The sequence below is a fragment of the Nelumbo lutea genome, chromosome 1 (genome assembly GCF_056320005.1).
Source record: "Nelumbo lutea isolate HS-2025 chromosome 1, American lotus-T2T, whole genome shotgun sequence".
NCBI lineage: Eukaryota > Viridiplantae > Streptophyta > Magnoliopsida > Proteales > Nelumbonaceae > Nelumbo > Nelumbo lutea.
In genome coordinates, this window is record NC_142684.1 from 204,192,576 (window position 1) to 204,209,383 (window position 16,808).

The 16,808-nt window shown below is 36.1% G+C and overlaps 2 protein-coding genes across 7 annotated transcripts in view; one reads left to right on the forward strand and one right to left on the reverse strand.

The window, feature by feature from the left end:
* The first annotated feature begins 1,271 nt into the window (after positions 1-1,271).
* Positions 1,272-8,118, forward strand: LOC148880503 (FKBP-like peptidyl-prolyl cis-trans isomerase family protein). Of its 2 annotated transcripts, none has more exons than XM_088962422.1 (7): positions 1,272-1,596; positions 2,590-2,680; positions 2,766-2,971; positions 3,534-3,643; positions 6,876-6,984; positions 7,074-7,150; positions 7,891-8,118. In XM_088962422.1, exons 1-7 carry the CDS (start codon positions 1,548-1,550, stop codon positions 8,008-8,010), a joined length of 762 nt encoding a protein of 253 aa, XP_088818548.1. In that variant the 5' UTR covers positions 1,272-1,547; the 3' UTR covers positions 8,011-8,118. The 2 variants fall into 2 exon arrangements, with proteins under 2 accessions (XP_088818548.1, XP_088818547.1); XM_088962421.1 differs by having other exon boundaries at positions 1,299-1,596; positions 2,587-2,680.
* A 1,071-nt stretch (positions 8,119-9,189) lies between these two features.
* Positions 9,190-16,808, reverse strand: part of LOC148880504 (ARM repeat superfamily protein) — a 67,924-nt gene continuing 60,305 nt past the window's right edge. For all 5 annotated transcript variants that reach the window (XM_088962427.1, XM_088962426.1, XM_088962424.1 and 2 more), the window contains exons 34-39: positions 15,085-15,300; positions 14,097-14,780; positions 13,581-13,990; positions 11,892-12,153; positions 10,708-10,875; positions 9,190-9,816 (exon numbers count right to left, since the gene is read on the reverse strand). In XM_088962427.1, the coding sequence (XP_088818553.1) occupies positions 9,586-9,816; positions 10,708-10,875; positions 11,892-12,153; positions 13,581-13,990; positions 14,097-14,780; positions 15,085-15,300 (1,971 nt within the window). In that variant the 3' untranslated portion in view covers positions 9,190-9,585. The remainder of the gene's footprint in view (positions 9,817-10,707; positions 10,876-11,891; positions 12,154-13,580; positions 13,991-14,096; positions 14,781-15,084; positions 15,301-16,808) is intronic.

Below are 16,808 nucleotides of genomic sequence, written 5' to 3' on the forward strand. Positions count from 1 at the left end.
AACCTAAAGTATACCACATATTTTTTACTTCTATATTATTGAAAGTACAAAACATGAAGTACCACCATACAGAACTAAGTAGAATTGAATTAGATTATATATCAGATTGAATAGGAATGATTTCATATTGATACAATTATAAATAGCAATATATAATTTTTTTGCTTTTAGAAATTCAAAGAAACAACAAAAATTTAAAAGGGTTAAAAAGCACTACGAGCAACCTGAATTGAACACTACATTTTCTTTTTTCTTTTTTTTTTTTTTAGAAAAGACGAGGGTATCACTAATCCACATCTTGATTAAAGGGAAAAGAGAGCTTAATGTGCCATTTAAAAAGATAAATTGTATATTAGCATTCGGCCACATATAATGTCACATGTGATTTGAAACTTTCAAAATCCCAAAATTAATAAGACATTGTTCATCATCTTTTTCCTCTGAGACTAAAATAGAATAATGGTGAACAAAGTCCCCAAATTCATAAGAAGTCCACCTCCTTGGAAGATGCCCCAATGCCATCTCAAAGTCATAACCAAGAATCCCTTGACTCAATAACAATCTTGGACATTTGGAGCAAGTTCCCCCAATATACGCAACATATGGTCGGGCTTGCCTTTATACCAATAGAACACATTCAGGCCCAAGCCCGGTTCTCGTATAAACCCTAAAGCCTAGTCAAGAAACTGAGAAAATATTTTTTTTTTCTTTATTTAACAACAAAACAAATTTATTTATATTAAATGACTTTAAAACTAAAAAAATACTAAAAGATCTCACTATAATTTGAGAAAAGAGAAGATGAATAAAGAAAAAATATATTATTTTATTATATAAAATATATTACTATAAACAAAATATTATCAAATCAAACTTGGGCTTGAGCCCGACTTTTTTTTTTTTTTTTTTTTTTGAGAAAATCCAAGCTCAATCTAAAAAAGTCAAACTTGGTGTTTTGGTCCCGACTAAGACTGGACTAGGCCGGGCTCTTCATCTATCAATACATGGAATAGATCAATTTGTCAATTCCCTAAAGCTATGTTTAGTTTGAAGGAAAAGGTACATACAAGGTTTGTAAAGATTTCCTTACCTTTCCCTTTCTTTTCCTACTTTTTCCTTCAAACCAAGCACACCCTAAACGTATTTAATTGTTTATAATATTAAAGGGCAATTTGATAATTTTACTATCCACCGAATGCTATTGGACTAAAGTGAGTTTTTTTGGAAATTCGGGATTTTAAAGCTCCAGCAAAGTGAGATTACCCTAAAGTACATATACTAATAGACAATTTACCAAAAAAGAAACAAAGATCGGATAGAAATGTCCACTTCGCTGAAAATTGAAGATAGAGAATCTGGATTCGTTTCTGGAAGTAGAAGTGTACATTCTTCCCTCCCTTCTCTCGCGTCTCACTGCCTCACTGCCTCACTGCGTCAGTTATTCAGTGTTCGTCTCCCTTTCTCCAGCACCCGGCATTATCTTCAATCAGAAGGACTAACGCAAGCCCCAGCAGATGCTGTAGAACTCGAAACCTTGCAAAGGAGCCATGCAAATGCTCTCGACCACTTTGCTTTTCCATTCGCCTGCATTTATATGTAATGCCTTCACCTTCATATTCCTTTCATTTTCTTTTTCCAAGAAAGAAAAGCGAGATTCGTTTCCCTTCTTCCTAGAAGGAGGCGATTTGGCGTATTTTCAATATTTAGACTTAGATTAAATTAAAGATACAGAAGCAAGAGAAATATTTTGATTCCAAGTAAGTTGGTTTCTTTAATGTTTGTTGGTATCTGTCATTTCCCATCTGAGCTCGAGCTGGGCTCCAAATGAAGCTTCCTCATTTTCTGACTTAACTTTCTGCAGTGACAGTAGTTATTCTGGTAAGAACAATAGTTAGCGATAGGCTTTAGCCCTTTTTTTTTTTATATTTATATCTCACAGTTCATCGCTCAACACCTTGGCATTAGGACCGTACCTGTCCAAGTTTTCAACTGATAAGGAAAGGGATGGCAGATAGGTTCCTACTACTCTTCGTAGTAGGAAGGGTTCCTACTAATCTTCGTACCTGTCCAAGTTTTATTTTTTCCCAAGTTTCGATCTGATAGTTTGTATTATGTATTAGTCAAAGCTGAGGATGAGAAGGGTTCCTACTAATCTTCGTAGTTAGCCTACCAATTTGTGGTTTAGGGTTTTTACTTAGTGAAGTAATAATATCCCATTTGTGTTTTAGTTGAACTGGGCCATACTTATATAAACAGGGCATTATAAACTAATGGGATCCTCCGAATTTTCGTAATCAATTCTTCGATCATGGTTAGCTTTCTCTACAGCCTACAGTTTCTTAATTCATCAGAGGAGTTGATTCTTTAGTCGTTGGGGTGAGCTGCGGAGCGTGGACAATAAGGGTTCTACTTTTGGTTTGTTGGATCAAGACATACTTGTATCAATAAACATGTTGTCAATTTCTCACATCTCAGCTCCATTTTTTTTAAATATTCATTGGGACATGTGAAAACACAAATTATCCTCTCTGTTGTATATTCAAAAGTTGTTGCTTTATATTTATTTATTTTCTAATAATTTCTCAGCAGGCAGACCTCTGTTGCCAAATCTAGCAGTTAGAACCTACAATATCCGAAAAAAGAACATGCTGCTTTGCTGCTCCAAACCAAAAGATGAGAAGTAAGAGAACCTTATTTCACATTCCTTTTTTTATGCTTGATGTAAATGACTTAACAAATATTATTGATCATTTCTTTAAGTGCAGAGAATGGCATACACTGGGACTGTTTGATGAAGATAATTTGAGACGTAGGTGCTTCCTGTTCATTTTGGTTTCACCTAGCATTTTTCCTGCCACTGCATTTGGAAAGACTAAGAGCCCATATGATGAAAGGCGTTTGCTTGAACAAAATAGACGGATACAAGCATCAAACAATGCACCTAATGACTTCCCGAATTTTATTAGAGAAGGTACAACTTATTCATTTTACATTGTGGTTTTCTATCATGTACGCTGAGACACTGAGGTGTTGTTTCTTCTGTTTTATGATTTATTGGTGTGCAATATTGTCTACACCATATTAGCAATACTACCATACGAAATCACTATGATCATTTCTTTGATTTGGCACTCCATTCATTTGCATCCTTAGTTGTCTTTATTTCCATCATCTTGATCCAAATACATACTGAAAACCTTAATCTAAAGAATGCAATTGGCACCAAGACTTTGAATTCTGAACTCTGGAAGCTGAGAAATTGATTCTTGTGTTCTTTCTTGGGGGTAGGGAATGGGGGGATAGGTCAAGTGACTTGGTTTGTCCAGGTTGATTCAGATACATGTGATTAGTATGTGCTAAATTAAATTCAGTAGGACATCCTCAAGCATCACGAGTTACACATACTGTCATTCTTGAGTACTGGTGCTTCATTGGAATTTTTGCACGCTTACTTTCGAATTTTCATGCACAACAATGATTAGAACTTTCCTGCAGAGCTCCATATGTTTATACTAACATTTCAAGTGCAACAGGTTTTGAGGTTAAGGTAGTAACATCTGATGATTATATAAAATGCGATTCTGGGCTTATATACTTGGATATCGAAGTTGGAAAAGGTGAATGCCCAAAGGCTGGTCAACAGGTTTCTTTCTGTCATTGACTTCGAATGCCACTTTCTTTTCCTCTTTTTTGTTATGAATATTACCGTCTTTCTGTGGAAATGACTTGTAAATCTAGGAACATGATTACTAGAATAAATTGAATGACATTTGTTTCTTTTTTTTTTTTCTTTTTATTTCCATTGTTGTTTCTATAATTGATTTGACGTCAATTGCCCAACTTGTTAAAAGTAGTGTATTCCTTAAATGAATTATCTGTAGAAAATATATTAGAGTTTGTTTAAATTGTTAGAGCAGGTCTTCTTTATAGTTTATCAATAATGGAAATTTCAGTAAGAACTGAAGGGAGTTGTAAAGAGAGAACAATTGTAATTTATCAAAGAGAGGTATAGGCAAACCAACAAAAAGAATAATCTAAAAGGAATCACCCATATACAACTAAGTTTTTGGCTCTCCATTCTTTGCAAGCTCGTCAACCAACTTATTGGATGACCTTGTATTCCATTGGAATGGGATGACCAACCTTGGAGGCCAGATCCAAATGTTGGTCCCTAATGCTGAGAAGCAATCCCTGTGGAACCATAGTGAGGGTGATGGATCAACTAATAACCACACGGCAGTCACACTGGACTATCATCCCTCAAAACTTAAACTGGTAGAAACTTCTTTTTTTCTCCAGAAATGGAAGGTATCAATTGTATTAATATCAAAAAGATTGTAAAGATGTACAACAAGATGTCCTACAATTGGGACCCAATACAATAAGTACAGGACTATTATCCATGCACCATACACAAAGTATATGACTCAACACAATAAGAAGAAAATTTCACATCTTTTAGTTGTCTTAGAACCAGTTCCAGAGAAGAACTTCAGTATTCTAAAATCCTGGCATCATATTCTCTCCAAACAGTCCAAGTAGTAGTCAATGGGATAATCTCCTAAAGAGATTTTCCCCTCAATTTCCTAACGAATCATCTCTCTGAAGCATATTTAGAGATCTTGATGTTGGTAATTGGGTGAAGAGATGGGATTCTGGAAATTTTTAAATGGAAAAAAGAAATTTAAACAGCTGACTCAAGGCATGGAAATTAAGTTTCAATGGATTAAGAGAAGTGCAAACTCCTTTTCTGAATCACTTGCCAAACAAGGGATGGGAAGAGATAGTCTTTTTTTATTGCAAACAATAACATTAAATAACTTTCCAGATTTAAGTGCAGCTGTCAACCCCTAAGTAGGTGTTGAGCCCCAGTTATCTTTCTTAAAAACTGCCCAGAACATACTCTCCCTCACAGTCCCTTGTTTAGCCAACGTGTCAGCTAAACCATTAGCTGATCTCCTTGTCCATTTGAAGCATGCACCGATCTCCCTTGTTGTGTTGTGGATTTCCCTTATGGGCTGTCTATAAATCCAGGCTCCCAACTTACCAGATTGCAGCCACTCGATCAACAATTTAGAGTCTCCCTCAATCTCAATTTGGTGTAACCCCAACTGTTTTGCATATCTTACACCTTGAAGCAAGGCCATCACCTCCACTCTCAAAGAAAAAAAAATCTGACTCTTAATATTCACAGGTTCAGAACCCAAATTAATGAAAAGGTGGCCAACTATTTTGATTTCCTCTCCTTCCTCTTGTATCTTACTTTCTTACTCCTATTCTTAATAAAAGTTTCTGTTATAGAATCATTGTATGAATGGAAATAAAACTTGTTTATAAAAGTTTCTTACTCCTATTCTTAATGAAAAGTTTCTTACTTTCTTACTCCTTTTTTACCACCTTCATGTATATTATATGAATGGAAATAAAATTTGTTTATATTTTTTGAAGGGACAAACTTTTCCTACCATAGAATCATTGGTTGGAATGAGAAATTGAAAACCTGTTCAAGTAAAAGAATAAATAAGATAAGAATTTAATACAGTAAAACTGTATTTAGTGTTTAAAAACAATGGTACTTTCTGTCAATTATAAAATATATATTTTGGATTCAGAACTATTACTTTTATTATTAAGGGCACTTCATTAAAATATCCATTTGTATCAATTCCGTCTCTTTGGATAACAGATACCCTCTACTTTTGTGGTCAAAGGGAGTATAAGTTATTTGGTAAACCCGAGGAGTGGTATAAATATTTAACCAGAATCACAAGGGAGGTAGGTTATGTACTGAAAAAAGATGAGCATAGTGCCATACTCATCTTCTCATACTATTTTGAATCTACAATAGCTTTAAGTAGTCCAGAAGAAATTTCTGATGATGATGAAGATTTGAACAGAATGGAATGGTGAAACAGGATTCATGTAGCTGGGCCTATATAGTTGCGATAAGGCTTAGATGACGATTTGAGCATAAGATATTTTTTTGACTTTATAAGTTTCATGAATAGAATCTTTTACTTACAAAAGAAACCATAAATTGGATTTACTGATCCTATCTTCTGATGAAGTATAGATCCATGTTTTTCGGAACCCATTGAAGGGACTTCACTAAAAGCTGAACTATCAACCCTCTTACAAGGCATGTAAGGTTCACCTACTTATCAGGCTGGGAGACTGATTGTTAATAGAGGCCAACTGCGAAGTGGTAATTAGATGGATGTCTTTGATTAACGAGTCCTTGTCTTTTCACACTGTAAAGTGATCATTAGATGGATCCCGTTGGATGATGAGTGCTGCCTTTTCAGATTTATGCTTAGAGAGGCTGAGGCTGTTGGCCTGTTGCTGTCCTCTTGAACAGCTCCTTCAACCAGATCCCACGTATAGCTTTTCTCTAGCAAGAGGAGCTGGTAGACACACACACACGTTAATACAATACTCAACCACTAATTCGGAAAAAAATATGAAAAACTAAGACTGTTCTTCCTAGGAATTTCCCTTTTTATTAGAGTTTTGAAAACTTCAATTGCTGGCATCCATTAGTAACAAGTTCCAATATATGGGGATGAGTGGTATAGGGCTAATGTGAACAGAAAGTGAACACATGGCAAATCATGAGGTTTATCTGGTGGATGGTCTGGTTGTATGACATTTTTTTTCTGTGACTTAAATAGGAGATGCTGTCTAGAGAAGAACTAAAAGGTGGAAAACATTCAGAAACTTCAAAGAACAACACAAATAAAATCAACCACACACACACACACACACACACACACACACACACACACACACACACACATATATATATATATATATATATAAGCATCTCACTGGTCACCATATACTATTATATATGAACTGATTTCTCCCAATGGCAGGTTACCTTTCATTATGTTGGCTATAATGAATCAGGACGCCGAATTGACAGCACCTACTTACAAGGTGCTCCAGCCAAGATCCGGATGGCCACCAATTCATTGGTTCCAGGTGGTAGTTTATCTAATATATGTAATTACTTTTTATGTTCCCCTTTACATGATTATATTGGCTGATAGACATGGATAAAAATGATGCAGGGTTCGAAGAAGGAATTCGAGACATGAGACCAGGGGGTAAGAGAAGAATAATCATTCCTCCAGAACTTGGACCACCAGTAAGCTTCTTGGTTCCCAATCTCATTAATATATATACTGCTATGTTAATTTCCCTTTTTTTTTTCTTTTCCCTCGTTTTCCTATGCATAAGCTGTAATTTGGAATCTGGATGTACCAAAATATAAAGATGTTTGGTATCTTAATTCACTTAAGTGTCTTGAATTAGTGAATAGTTTTTTTTCCTTGATGGTGCAACTTGGGCAGGCTGGCTCAGGTTTAAGATCAACCCACACCCAAGCCTGGACTGAGCCTGTGGTTAAGCCTGACTTGCCCAACCCAGACCCAGCCTGAACTGAAATTCGACATACTCGGGTTGGGCTTGGATGGGCTGGGGCTCGGGTTGGTCAATCTGAGCTATTAGGTTTACTGTATTAAAAAGTTACCCCAAACCTGTTTAGCATCAGCAATTTGAGCCATTAAATAAGAATATAATACATTTTATGCATATGCATGCATGCCTGTGCGTCAGGGTGGATTTGGCCTGGGCTAGGGTTGGACTAAAATTGGGGTTAAGGGCTGGATCGATCCAGCCTGAAAAATAAAAAAGAAAACCCATGGTTTTGTGCCCTTAATCCCTAGGTAATTAATTCCACTTTTATACTATCTCCAAGGAGGCAATGTCAACTTGAACATGGCTTATGGTTGCAATTTTTCAAACCGTTTCTGGTATAGTTTTCCCATATTGTGGTATCAAGCTTGGGGCTGATAAACTGAAACTTGATGATCTTGAATTCTGCAGGTGGGCCCATCAACCTTCTTCAGCTCAAAACAATTTGAGGTTTTCGATGTGGAGCTACTAAGCGTGAAAGATTGTCGGAGGAGGACCATAGGCTTTTATTCAGATGTTGTGTGCGATTAAATAATCTCATAGGCGGTGCTTCCAGTCACCTGATCCGTGTACACTCACTGGAATTGTACAAACAACTTTTACAACAAATTACAGAGTATTCGGTATGCCATTTCTTCATATTCATTCCCACATTTCCCACATTTATCAAATCTTACCCTGTTCCACTAGTAAAAAATTGTTTTGACGGTGAGGGGATCCACTTTCGATTAATAATACGATATTCTTTAAATTAAACTCCACTTTGACCTAAAGAAGATATGTATTGTTCCCGTCTTTCTGACCCACCCGGTCACACCATTCAACCAGATACCCAGAGTTGAAAATGGGTCCATTCCTCTAATCCGGCAATACTTACAAAAGCGTTACCTATGACCAAAGCCCCTAACAGATGAACTGGTAAACCGTTCAAACTGTCCATTGGCGAAGATACAAATAAATTTAAGTAATTATATCTGACCCATTGAACCCATATGGTCAAAAAGAACAAGTTTTATATCTGATCGGCCCGTATCGGCAGTATCAGAGCCTTTCCAATATGCCCCTATAAAGGATGTTTCGGATTGGCAAGTGATTAAGAGGATAGACCGGCCTTAAACTGGCCCCTTTGAAACTTGGTTAGACGGACAAAAGGCTTGGCACTGACTATGATGATAAGTAACAGTCAAAAGGGCCATTAGCCCTTTACCCATTGTTATATTTTTCTTTGTATTTTTTATGAACAGGATTTTATTAAGATTTAAAACTTGTTACACCAAGGGCAGCCTCGGTTATCCCTGAAAATTAAAAATTGAGATCCCATAAAACATTGCTATTGCAGTTGCAACTTAGCCCTGAAACAGTATTCCCTGTGAACCAGCTATTTCGAGCAGTCTTTACAGCCTTGCATTGGGAATATCTCCACACTTATGTACTTTACTTTATGGGGAGATATTCCCGATACAAAGTTGCAAGAGGCTGTTGGACCGGTGTGAAGACGAGCTTACCCTGACCGAAGCCGATCTCGTCTTGGTTGGGGGGTTAATAGCTTAATGCTCAAATTACCCGCTCTCGCATATGACCCATATTCTCGCAGCTCAAGATTTTACAATTGCTTATTGTTCCAAACAATGAAATTGAATTCCGGGTATAAATAACCAATCATTTTGTAACCACTGCCCCATCTTTTACAAGTTTGATTAAACAAAAAACTGAAAAATAAAGAGCGATTATATTTTAAATATTTATTAGATGCAAGATCATTGTATTAAACGGACCAATCAAAATGAGAATAAGATACAATATTTTACCAAAAAATATTTATTTTCCCCCAAAACGATTAAGATATAATAGAGATACGCATCTTTTTTTCCCAAAATGTTGTCCAGACCTCGCAAGATCTGGTGATGTGTATATATCTACAATATTTACCATCTGCATCCTCCTTAGGCTTTCCTGCTGACAATTGCAAATGATATCAGCCATACGGGGGAAAAACCAGGATTACACTTTGTTAACATCAGTGGTATTGGCTGATACTTCTGCAGAGACTTGCTAATAATACCAGATTAATGGCAGGAGGAAACCAGAATCAAGCTTTTATTAGCATCATAGGTATTGCCTAAGATTTTCACCACTCAGTGTTTCCGTGTCCTTCAGAATATCTTGGGCCAAAGACTTAACAGGCAGCTCAACATCCTCGAGCAGTTCTCCGAGAAAAGGGATGGTCTCAGGCAGGAACATCAGGTATTCCTCCTTCAGATGCTCCAGTAGGTACTTCACTACTCTCAGACCCAAAATACGTGACCGGACTTTTTCACTCCGGGTCTGCATCAACACCTGCATTTTAGAAGAACTTGGAATCAAGATTAAAAACAAAAAACAAAAATTAAAACTTCAGAATTTCCATACGATGGTGGTAGATGGTTAATGGTATAGTAAATATTTTTCTAGTACGCCACCTAATTCTGTCCAATGCAATGAGTAAATGCTCCAGATTGATGATGTCAAGAAGATATTGAATAATTAGAAGATGGAGAAGAAACGAGCATAAATAATATGAAGTCAATGAATTTATGAGAAGAAAAAGAAGAAAGCAAAGAAACCATGGAAAATAAAGTGGCTGAACCCTTGTTTTTCCAAGATAAAAAGAGGAGAAGGTATTCTTCAAAAAGGAAATTAAAAAAATAAAAAACCTTAGAAAGTAAAATGAGAAGGGGTCTAGCCCACTAGCCCCAATTTTTTACCCAGAAAAAAGAAAAAGAAAATCTTCAAGTTCTTTACTTATCGAATCAAGGTTTTGAACTCTGTAAAGGTTCAGGACTACAACACCAATTGGAATGATGACTTCAAGGAACCGGAATCTACTTTCCTTCGCATTATTATAATTTCATCTTATTTCCTAACAAAATAACTAGAGTAGGGTGAACCTTGGGCCTCACATTCTACACTATTCTTTTTCCTTCCTAAATTCTCTATGTTTTTTTATTTCTTTTCCTCTCTTTGAAAACCATTAACATGAATTAAGCAACACCATATGTAATTAAAAGCAAGATGTACAATTAGGATAGTTATTTTCATTCTGTGACCTTCTGTTGGACAATAAAAACAAGGCATGCATCAATTCCTATGTAACAAGGAAAATGGCACTTGTGTTCCAGGGAATGTTTAGTATCCAGAAGTAACCTGCAATTGATATTAAAATAACAAGTACAAAAACCCTTCACTCACCTCATGGTTAAGAGGTTTCCATAAAAGGTCAGAGCCTGCAGTAACAGCCATCTGTCCCAGGCAAGAAACCAATGTGTCATCAACTTCGTTCAAACATGGCAGATCTGGCAACTCTTCCAAAGAAGGTGGCTCTACTACAAGCTGTGCAACTATAGGTTTCAGCAGGATCTGCAAAGTGGCATGTCATTATAAATAAAGCCTGAAATCAACCAAATCAAAGATGGATTTAAAGAGAGAGATGCTCCTTCACTCTCTCTTCACATCGTTCCTGTTCTAGTTTTATTCATTTGTATATATTGACAGCATCCATGGCCCTCGTTGATGCCAAGGAAAGGAACCAGTACGAGACTCACCATAACTGACTATGAACAGATGTATAAACAGAAAAACACATGAGAAGAAAGAAAATAATATGCGGATAATCAACTCAATAAGATGAATCACAACATATGAAAATTGGAGTAATAAATCCATACAAAGATCAACATCCAGAGGGTCTCCCAAATGAAAAGATTTCATATTCCAATCAATTAAAATAGAATCTTTTTACTTCTGAACTATTTCAGCACATCTATTATTTTTTATTGTCTTATAAAATGCAGAAGCTGGTAGGAGCACTGGAAAATATTCATATTTGTGTTGCTTATAAAAGGGATATAGTTTACAGGACTGAATACAATTACATAGGGGATCCTCTGTCAAAACCAAGAAACAGCCTTTCAAAATGAAGAAAGACATGAAGCACATGAAGGGCTTGACCAATCAATTATATGTATCCCTTAAGTGCACATCCTAACCAAAAGCCTCAGTACTTTTTCTGGCAAATCAATTTAGTTTATCAGATCCCCTTGGCTATACAGAAAAACACTGCTTATGTTTTCAAAACAGAGAATGTTAACTAAATGAATCACAATAATAAATCAACTAAATTAGAATTCCTTCAACATGTAATAAGGGTTGTCTTTGACTTTTTAAATAGCCTTTTTTGCATGAGGGTAGCAGTAATCAACAAAATTACTACCCCATGTCTTCTTCTTTTCTGCTATTTGCCTATTTCCAAAATAAAACTAATATCTCATGATTGTATTTGTTTGTAAATGCTAGAAAAAAATACTAAGGTATGTCCACTTGTTTCTCAGTTATCATCATTATTTAAAATGAAAAAGCAGATATTAATCACTTGCCTGGAAATTAGACGAATCGAGAAACTTCAGGCTCCCAGTATCATAAAGAAAACATTTATGTAAGGATGATAAGATAAGTGCCCTGAGATGCCACTGTCCAGGTGATAACACTTCTTTCCCTGCTTTTTTACTACTGTTCTCCTCCTGAACTTTTGCCTTCTTTCTCTTTTTGGAAATTCCATCAGATGGTGTATTGGAACCATACACTAGATAGCGTGTGCAACTGTCGAGCAAGTATTTATAATAGGGAACAAACAAAGACCTGCAATAAAAATCAAAATTCATTTACAAGACTAATTCACCATAGGCCAAACCCCTAAAATTGAAATATATATATAATATATACAAATTTGTAAAATTAAAAGTTTTTTCAATTAAACTGTAGATGCATTGCACCTTGATTTGAAGTTCCCAAGAAATTAAATTAAACATGAAGGACAGTGATCATACAGGGAAAATGTTGTTGTGTAAAAATTGCCCAACTAGTAGTTGTGTAAAAACAATCAATCAGATTGAATGTGACGATAGTTAAAAGAGTTCTCTAGGTTAAACAACAAACCAACCTCAGATTCAGTACCCTTATCTAGGGGTGGCAATTTTCAACCCAACCCACCCATTTACTTGGCGGGCTGTGTGATCAACCCATCACCCAACCGAACCCATTTAAATGGGTTGGGTTGGGTTGGGTTGTGGATAACCAACCATTGGGTTAACCATTATAGACATAAGTATTAATTCCTTAGCCTTTTTTTTTTAATTTTCTCCATTTGAATTAAATAATTTATAATTAATGCATTAATTTTCTATTAATAATTTAGTTTTGTCATGAATCAATACACTTCACCCAACATAAATCCAAATCAATTTGACCCGAGTCCAGATCCCAAACGGTTTTGGGCGGGATGATTCGGCCTCCGATTTGGGAGTCCATCCGACCAATATCCACATGACCCGAACCGATTTATCTACATTGACCTGGTTCGGGTCAGCCGGTCTGTTCTCGAACCCGTGCACAAACCTCATATAGTCCGGTTCAAGTCAATCCACCATTGACTGAACCGGTCCAGTCCAATCCAACCAAATTGATCCAGATCTAAATGGTTCAACAACCCTTGAACCTAAGTGGTTTAAGTTGATCTGACCGGTTTGAACCTAAGTGGTTCGGTCAAACCCGGAATCCGAACATAGTCAAATGGCTTCGCCACTTGTGTAAAAATAACATGCATGTAATGTGATTTGAACCTTCACCACTTATGTAAATAATAACTACAATAACCACCAAGCTACAACCAACTTATTTGTTAAAAAGAGAGAGAGAGAGAGAGAGAGACAGTTTGTTTTTTAAGTCCATAAATATAAGATTAATGTGTTTGGGTGGGTTAGATTGGGTTAAAGCGGGTTTGGGTTGGCCCAAACCCAACCCATTTAATTTTAAATAACTGGGTCACTAATGGGTTGGCGGGTTAGATGGGTTGGGTTGAAACTCAACCCAAACCAAACACAACCCAACCCAGCCCGCCCAATTGCCACCCCTACCCTTATCCGTCCCTTATAAAGTACAAGCCCAAAAAACCAATAAGACTACTTGCATCCTATTCTTGAAAAAAAGTTCAATGGTATTAATCAAAACTCACAAACAGAAAATAAGTGTTGGCATACTCAGATGAGATTCAATATTGAAAGACTCACCTTTGTTGCTCAGCAAGTTTGTTGACCAATCTGTAAAAGGAAATAATTCTATCTAAATTCCTCCTTTCTGCACAGCCACTTTCTTCCACTTCTGATTCTGCCCATTCAAGACTCTGAATAAATAGAGGCCTGAACATGGTCTCAGTAAGCTTCATTGTTAGGGCAACCATTGCATTGATAACACTATGCTCCACAAAATCAATATTTTTTACTGATACAGGATGTTGTCGACGAAGATCAAGTGCTAGTAAGCATTGTTCAAATATTCTAACATGATAAGATCCAATAGATGATCTATCCATCATGCCAACTAGTCCTGCTAGCATTTCAAAACAGACTACCAAACTGGATTCCCCATGCTTGATAGCTTCAGGGTATATCCTCAGCAGAGGTGAAAGAGTAAGGCGAACCTGTATAATTCAGATGAGATGTGATAAACAATTTCTCAAGTTATTAAAAGGGGGGAAAAACAGTGCTTGTTGCTTTAGTAGGGATTTTCAGTGGGTGAAAACTTACTGGGATTTTCTCAATGACAAGTCTACGCACTACACCAGCTTTTTGATTCATCTTAAGATCCAATCCGGAAGCAAATTCTTGATGCAGTACCAACAGCTCAATAATATCAGCAAGATAAGGATTTAGGAAAGAACCAAGCTTGTCCACAATTGCCTCCAAGGTCACAAGAATTGACATCAGAGGAGATTCCTTGAAACTAGAAGATCCAACGAGAATGGTATCCTTCCCATGTTTAGATTTTAGAGACAAGCTCGAGGCATCACGAGCCCTCTTTAACAAGCTTGCGATAATGTGGGGGAGAACAGATAATGCCCTTGGACCAAGCACATTGATCAAAGCACCTGTCGTTCGAAGACAGCTAAAAGAAACAGCTAAGTTGCATGAACCAATGTGCTCTGCTACAGATTTAAGGCATGTGCTGAAGATGGAATTATTATAGGAAAACTTGTTTGCTAAAATTTCCAGTGCGGAGGAAGCAGCCAGCCTGACAGGGGTTTCCGCATCGTCCATACGATCATCAATCAAATGAATCATTTCCAAACACATATTGTCAAATGTCTCCAAGTCATTCTTGTTTAAATGAAGCCAAGAACTACTTGAGTTTTTGTTCAAGTTTCTTTTCTCCTTATGCTTCAGTTTATCCGTGTCATGATCTTTTACCGTCTCACATAAAAGACCCAGAGCCTGCACAGAAAAGTATAAATTTTCCAGCTTCATAAAGCAGCTTTAAATAGTCTAATTGGGATAATTCACAGACAAACAGGTTGAAAAGAATTACATAAACAGGGGAACCTAGCATAAACAGTAAATCATTAGAACAATTAGCTACTGGTAAAGTGGTATGGATCTAATATTTATTATGAAATAGATGAGCTGGTTAGATCATCCAACAAAATTGACTTTAGCAGAGTGGACACCTGGGATCGCTATATGATCACTATAAAGCCTGAATATGACTCAAGTAGGTAGTTTAATAATGCCACTATACCTTCTTTCTCACATTTCTGTCAGAATGCCTGAGCAACAAAGTAATGCCTTCGAAATATGCTGAGGGAATCAAACTCTTTGTAATTTCCCTAAGAACAGTATCTATATACTCTTTTAGTTCTTTCCTTATGGCAATAGGAATATTTATTTCCTTGCTTCTACTGCTGAAAATTTGCGTGTAAGAAACAACCTGCTCCATAAGTATTCCAAGCATTCTCTGTAAAAAGTAAAGAATTAATAAGATTTAAGTATTGAAAAATATGCCAAACAAAAATGTTCCCCATAATAAAAGTAATTTAAAATGATGGTGTTGGTGGAAAAATCATTCATCCAAATATAGTAAACATATAAAAAATTTCAGAAATATCATATTAAAATATTGTAAAAAATTAACACCTGATGGAAACATTATAAATATGCATGAATACAGCCATTTAGATTATAAGTTTGTTTTAAATCATCAAAAAAAGCAAACAAACTGAGGTTGAAAGACAAAATAATACATTGTGAAGTTGTTTTATAGACAATTCAAAATTGATAATAGGCTGGTTAGAGAAGGATGATGAGATGTGGGATTACATTAATGAAAGTAGGAAACTTGAGTAGTTGACCCAGGGTATTGAAGTGAGATTGCAGTGGGTTAAAAGAAGTGTTAGTTCCTTCACAGACGCACTGGCCAAACAAAGGATTGGAAGGGATCAAATGTTCTGGGCTATTCTGTCATAGTTGTCAAGGTGACATCTGGGCGGGCGCCTAGGCGACAAGGCGCCCTTTGAGGCTCACCTCGCCTAATCGCCATGCAGTTTTTTACTTCCTACTATAAAATACTTTTTTGTTCATTCTTTTTTGAAATTGTAATTATAAAATAGACATTATTAAACTAAAATAATCTTTTTATTGTTTTCTTATTTATTAGGGTTTAATCAACACAAACATTGCTAAATGCTGTATTGAACCCTCAAAGACTTCAGAACCTGAACCAATAAGGAAAGGAAGAACTTAAAATTTTATCTAGTCAGCACATTTTATTCTTCCATATACTACTACTACTACTACCATTACTTTTCTTTTCTTCTTTTCCTATAACAAAAATAAGGGTTCGTCCCCTATATTTTTTGAATTTTATTTTCCTTCTTTTTCTTCTCATGAATATGTTGATTTTCTATACTTCAAAATGAACTTTATATTTTTCTTATGAGACATATGAATAATTATTAAGCAAATATGGTTATGGTACCTAGGGAACTACCCTAGGATCTATGTTTTGAACAAAAAAAAATCCATCGCCTAGGCAACAAGGCACTCCCCCTGTCGCCTAGCCTCGCCTTGGCACCTTGAAAACCATGCTTTCTGTACTTGTATCTTCTTTCTTAATTCTAATAAAATGTTTCAGTTATTGCTAAAAAAAAAAGAGAGATTGTTTTATAGACTTTAGGAGTGTGAACTACAATAACAGAATAAGCTCAAGAAAAAATTGAACTCATAAAATGTGCAATTTATGATGCAAACTTGCACCAAACACCACAATGCAAACCTGCACACCCAACACATTCACACAAAGACCAAGAGTAAAAAGAGCAAAAGGCCAAACAGAACAAGTACAAGGAATTAATGGTTCAGCCACTTCTTTCTCCAATCCCTACCCCTTCTTGCTTTACCTTGCTAACCCTTCAGTAGGCCTGTTGAAATTTACTTAATAAGTTTCCTCAACTGCTGTATTTCATT

Coding starts and splice junctions, on each gene's coding strand:
- LOC148880503 (XM_088962421.1), top strand. CDS start 1,548: ATGCAAATGCTCTCGACCACTTTGCTTTTCCATTCGCCTGCATTTATA. Junction 3,644..6,875: donor GCCCAAAGGCTGGTCAACAG/GTTTCTTTCTGT, acceptor TCCCAATGGCAG/GTTACCTTTCATTATGTTGG. Junction 7,151..7,890: donor CTCCAGAACTTGGACCACCA/GTAAGCTTCTTG, acceptor TGAATTCTGCAG/GTGGGCCCATCAACCTTCTT.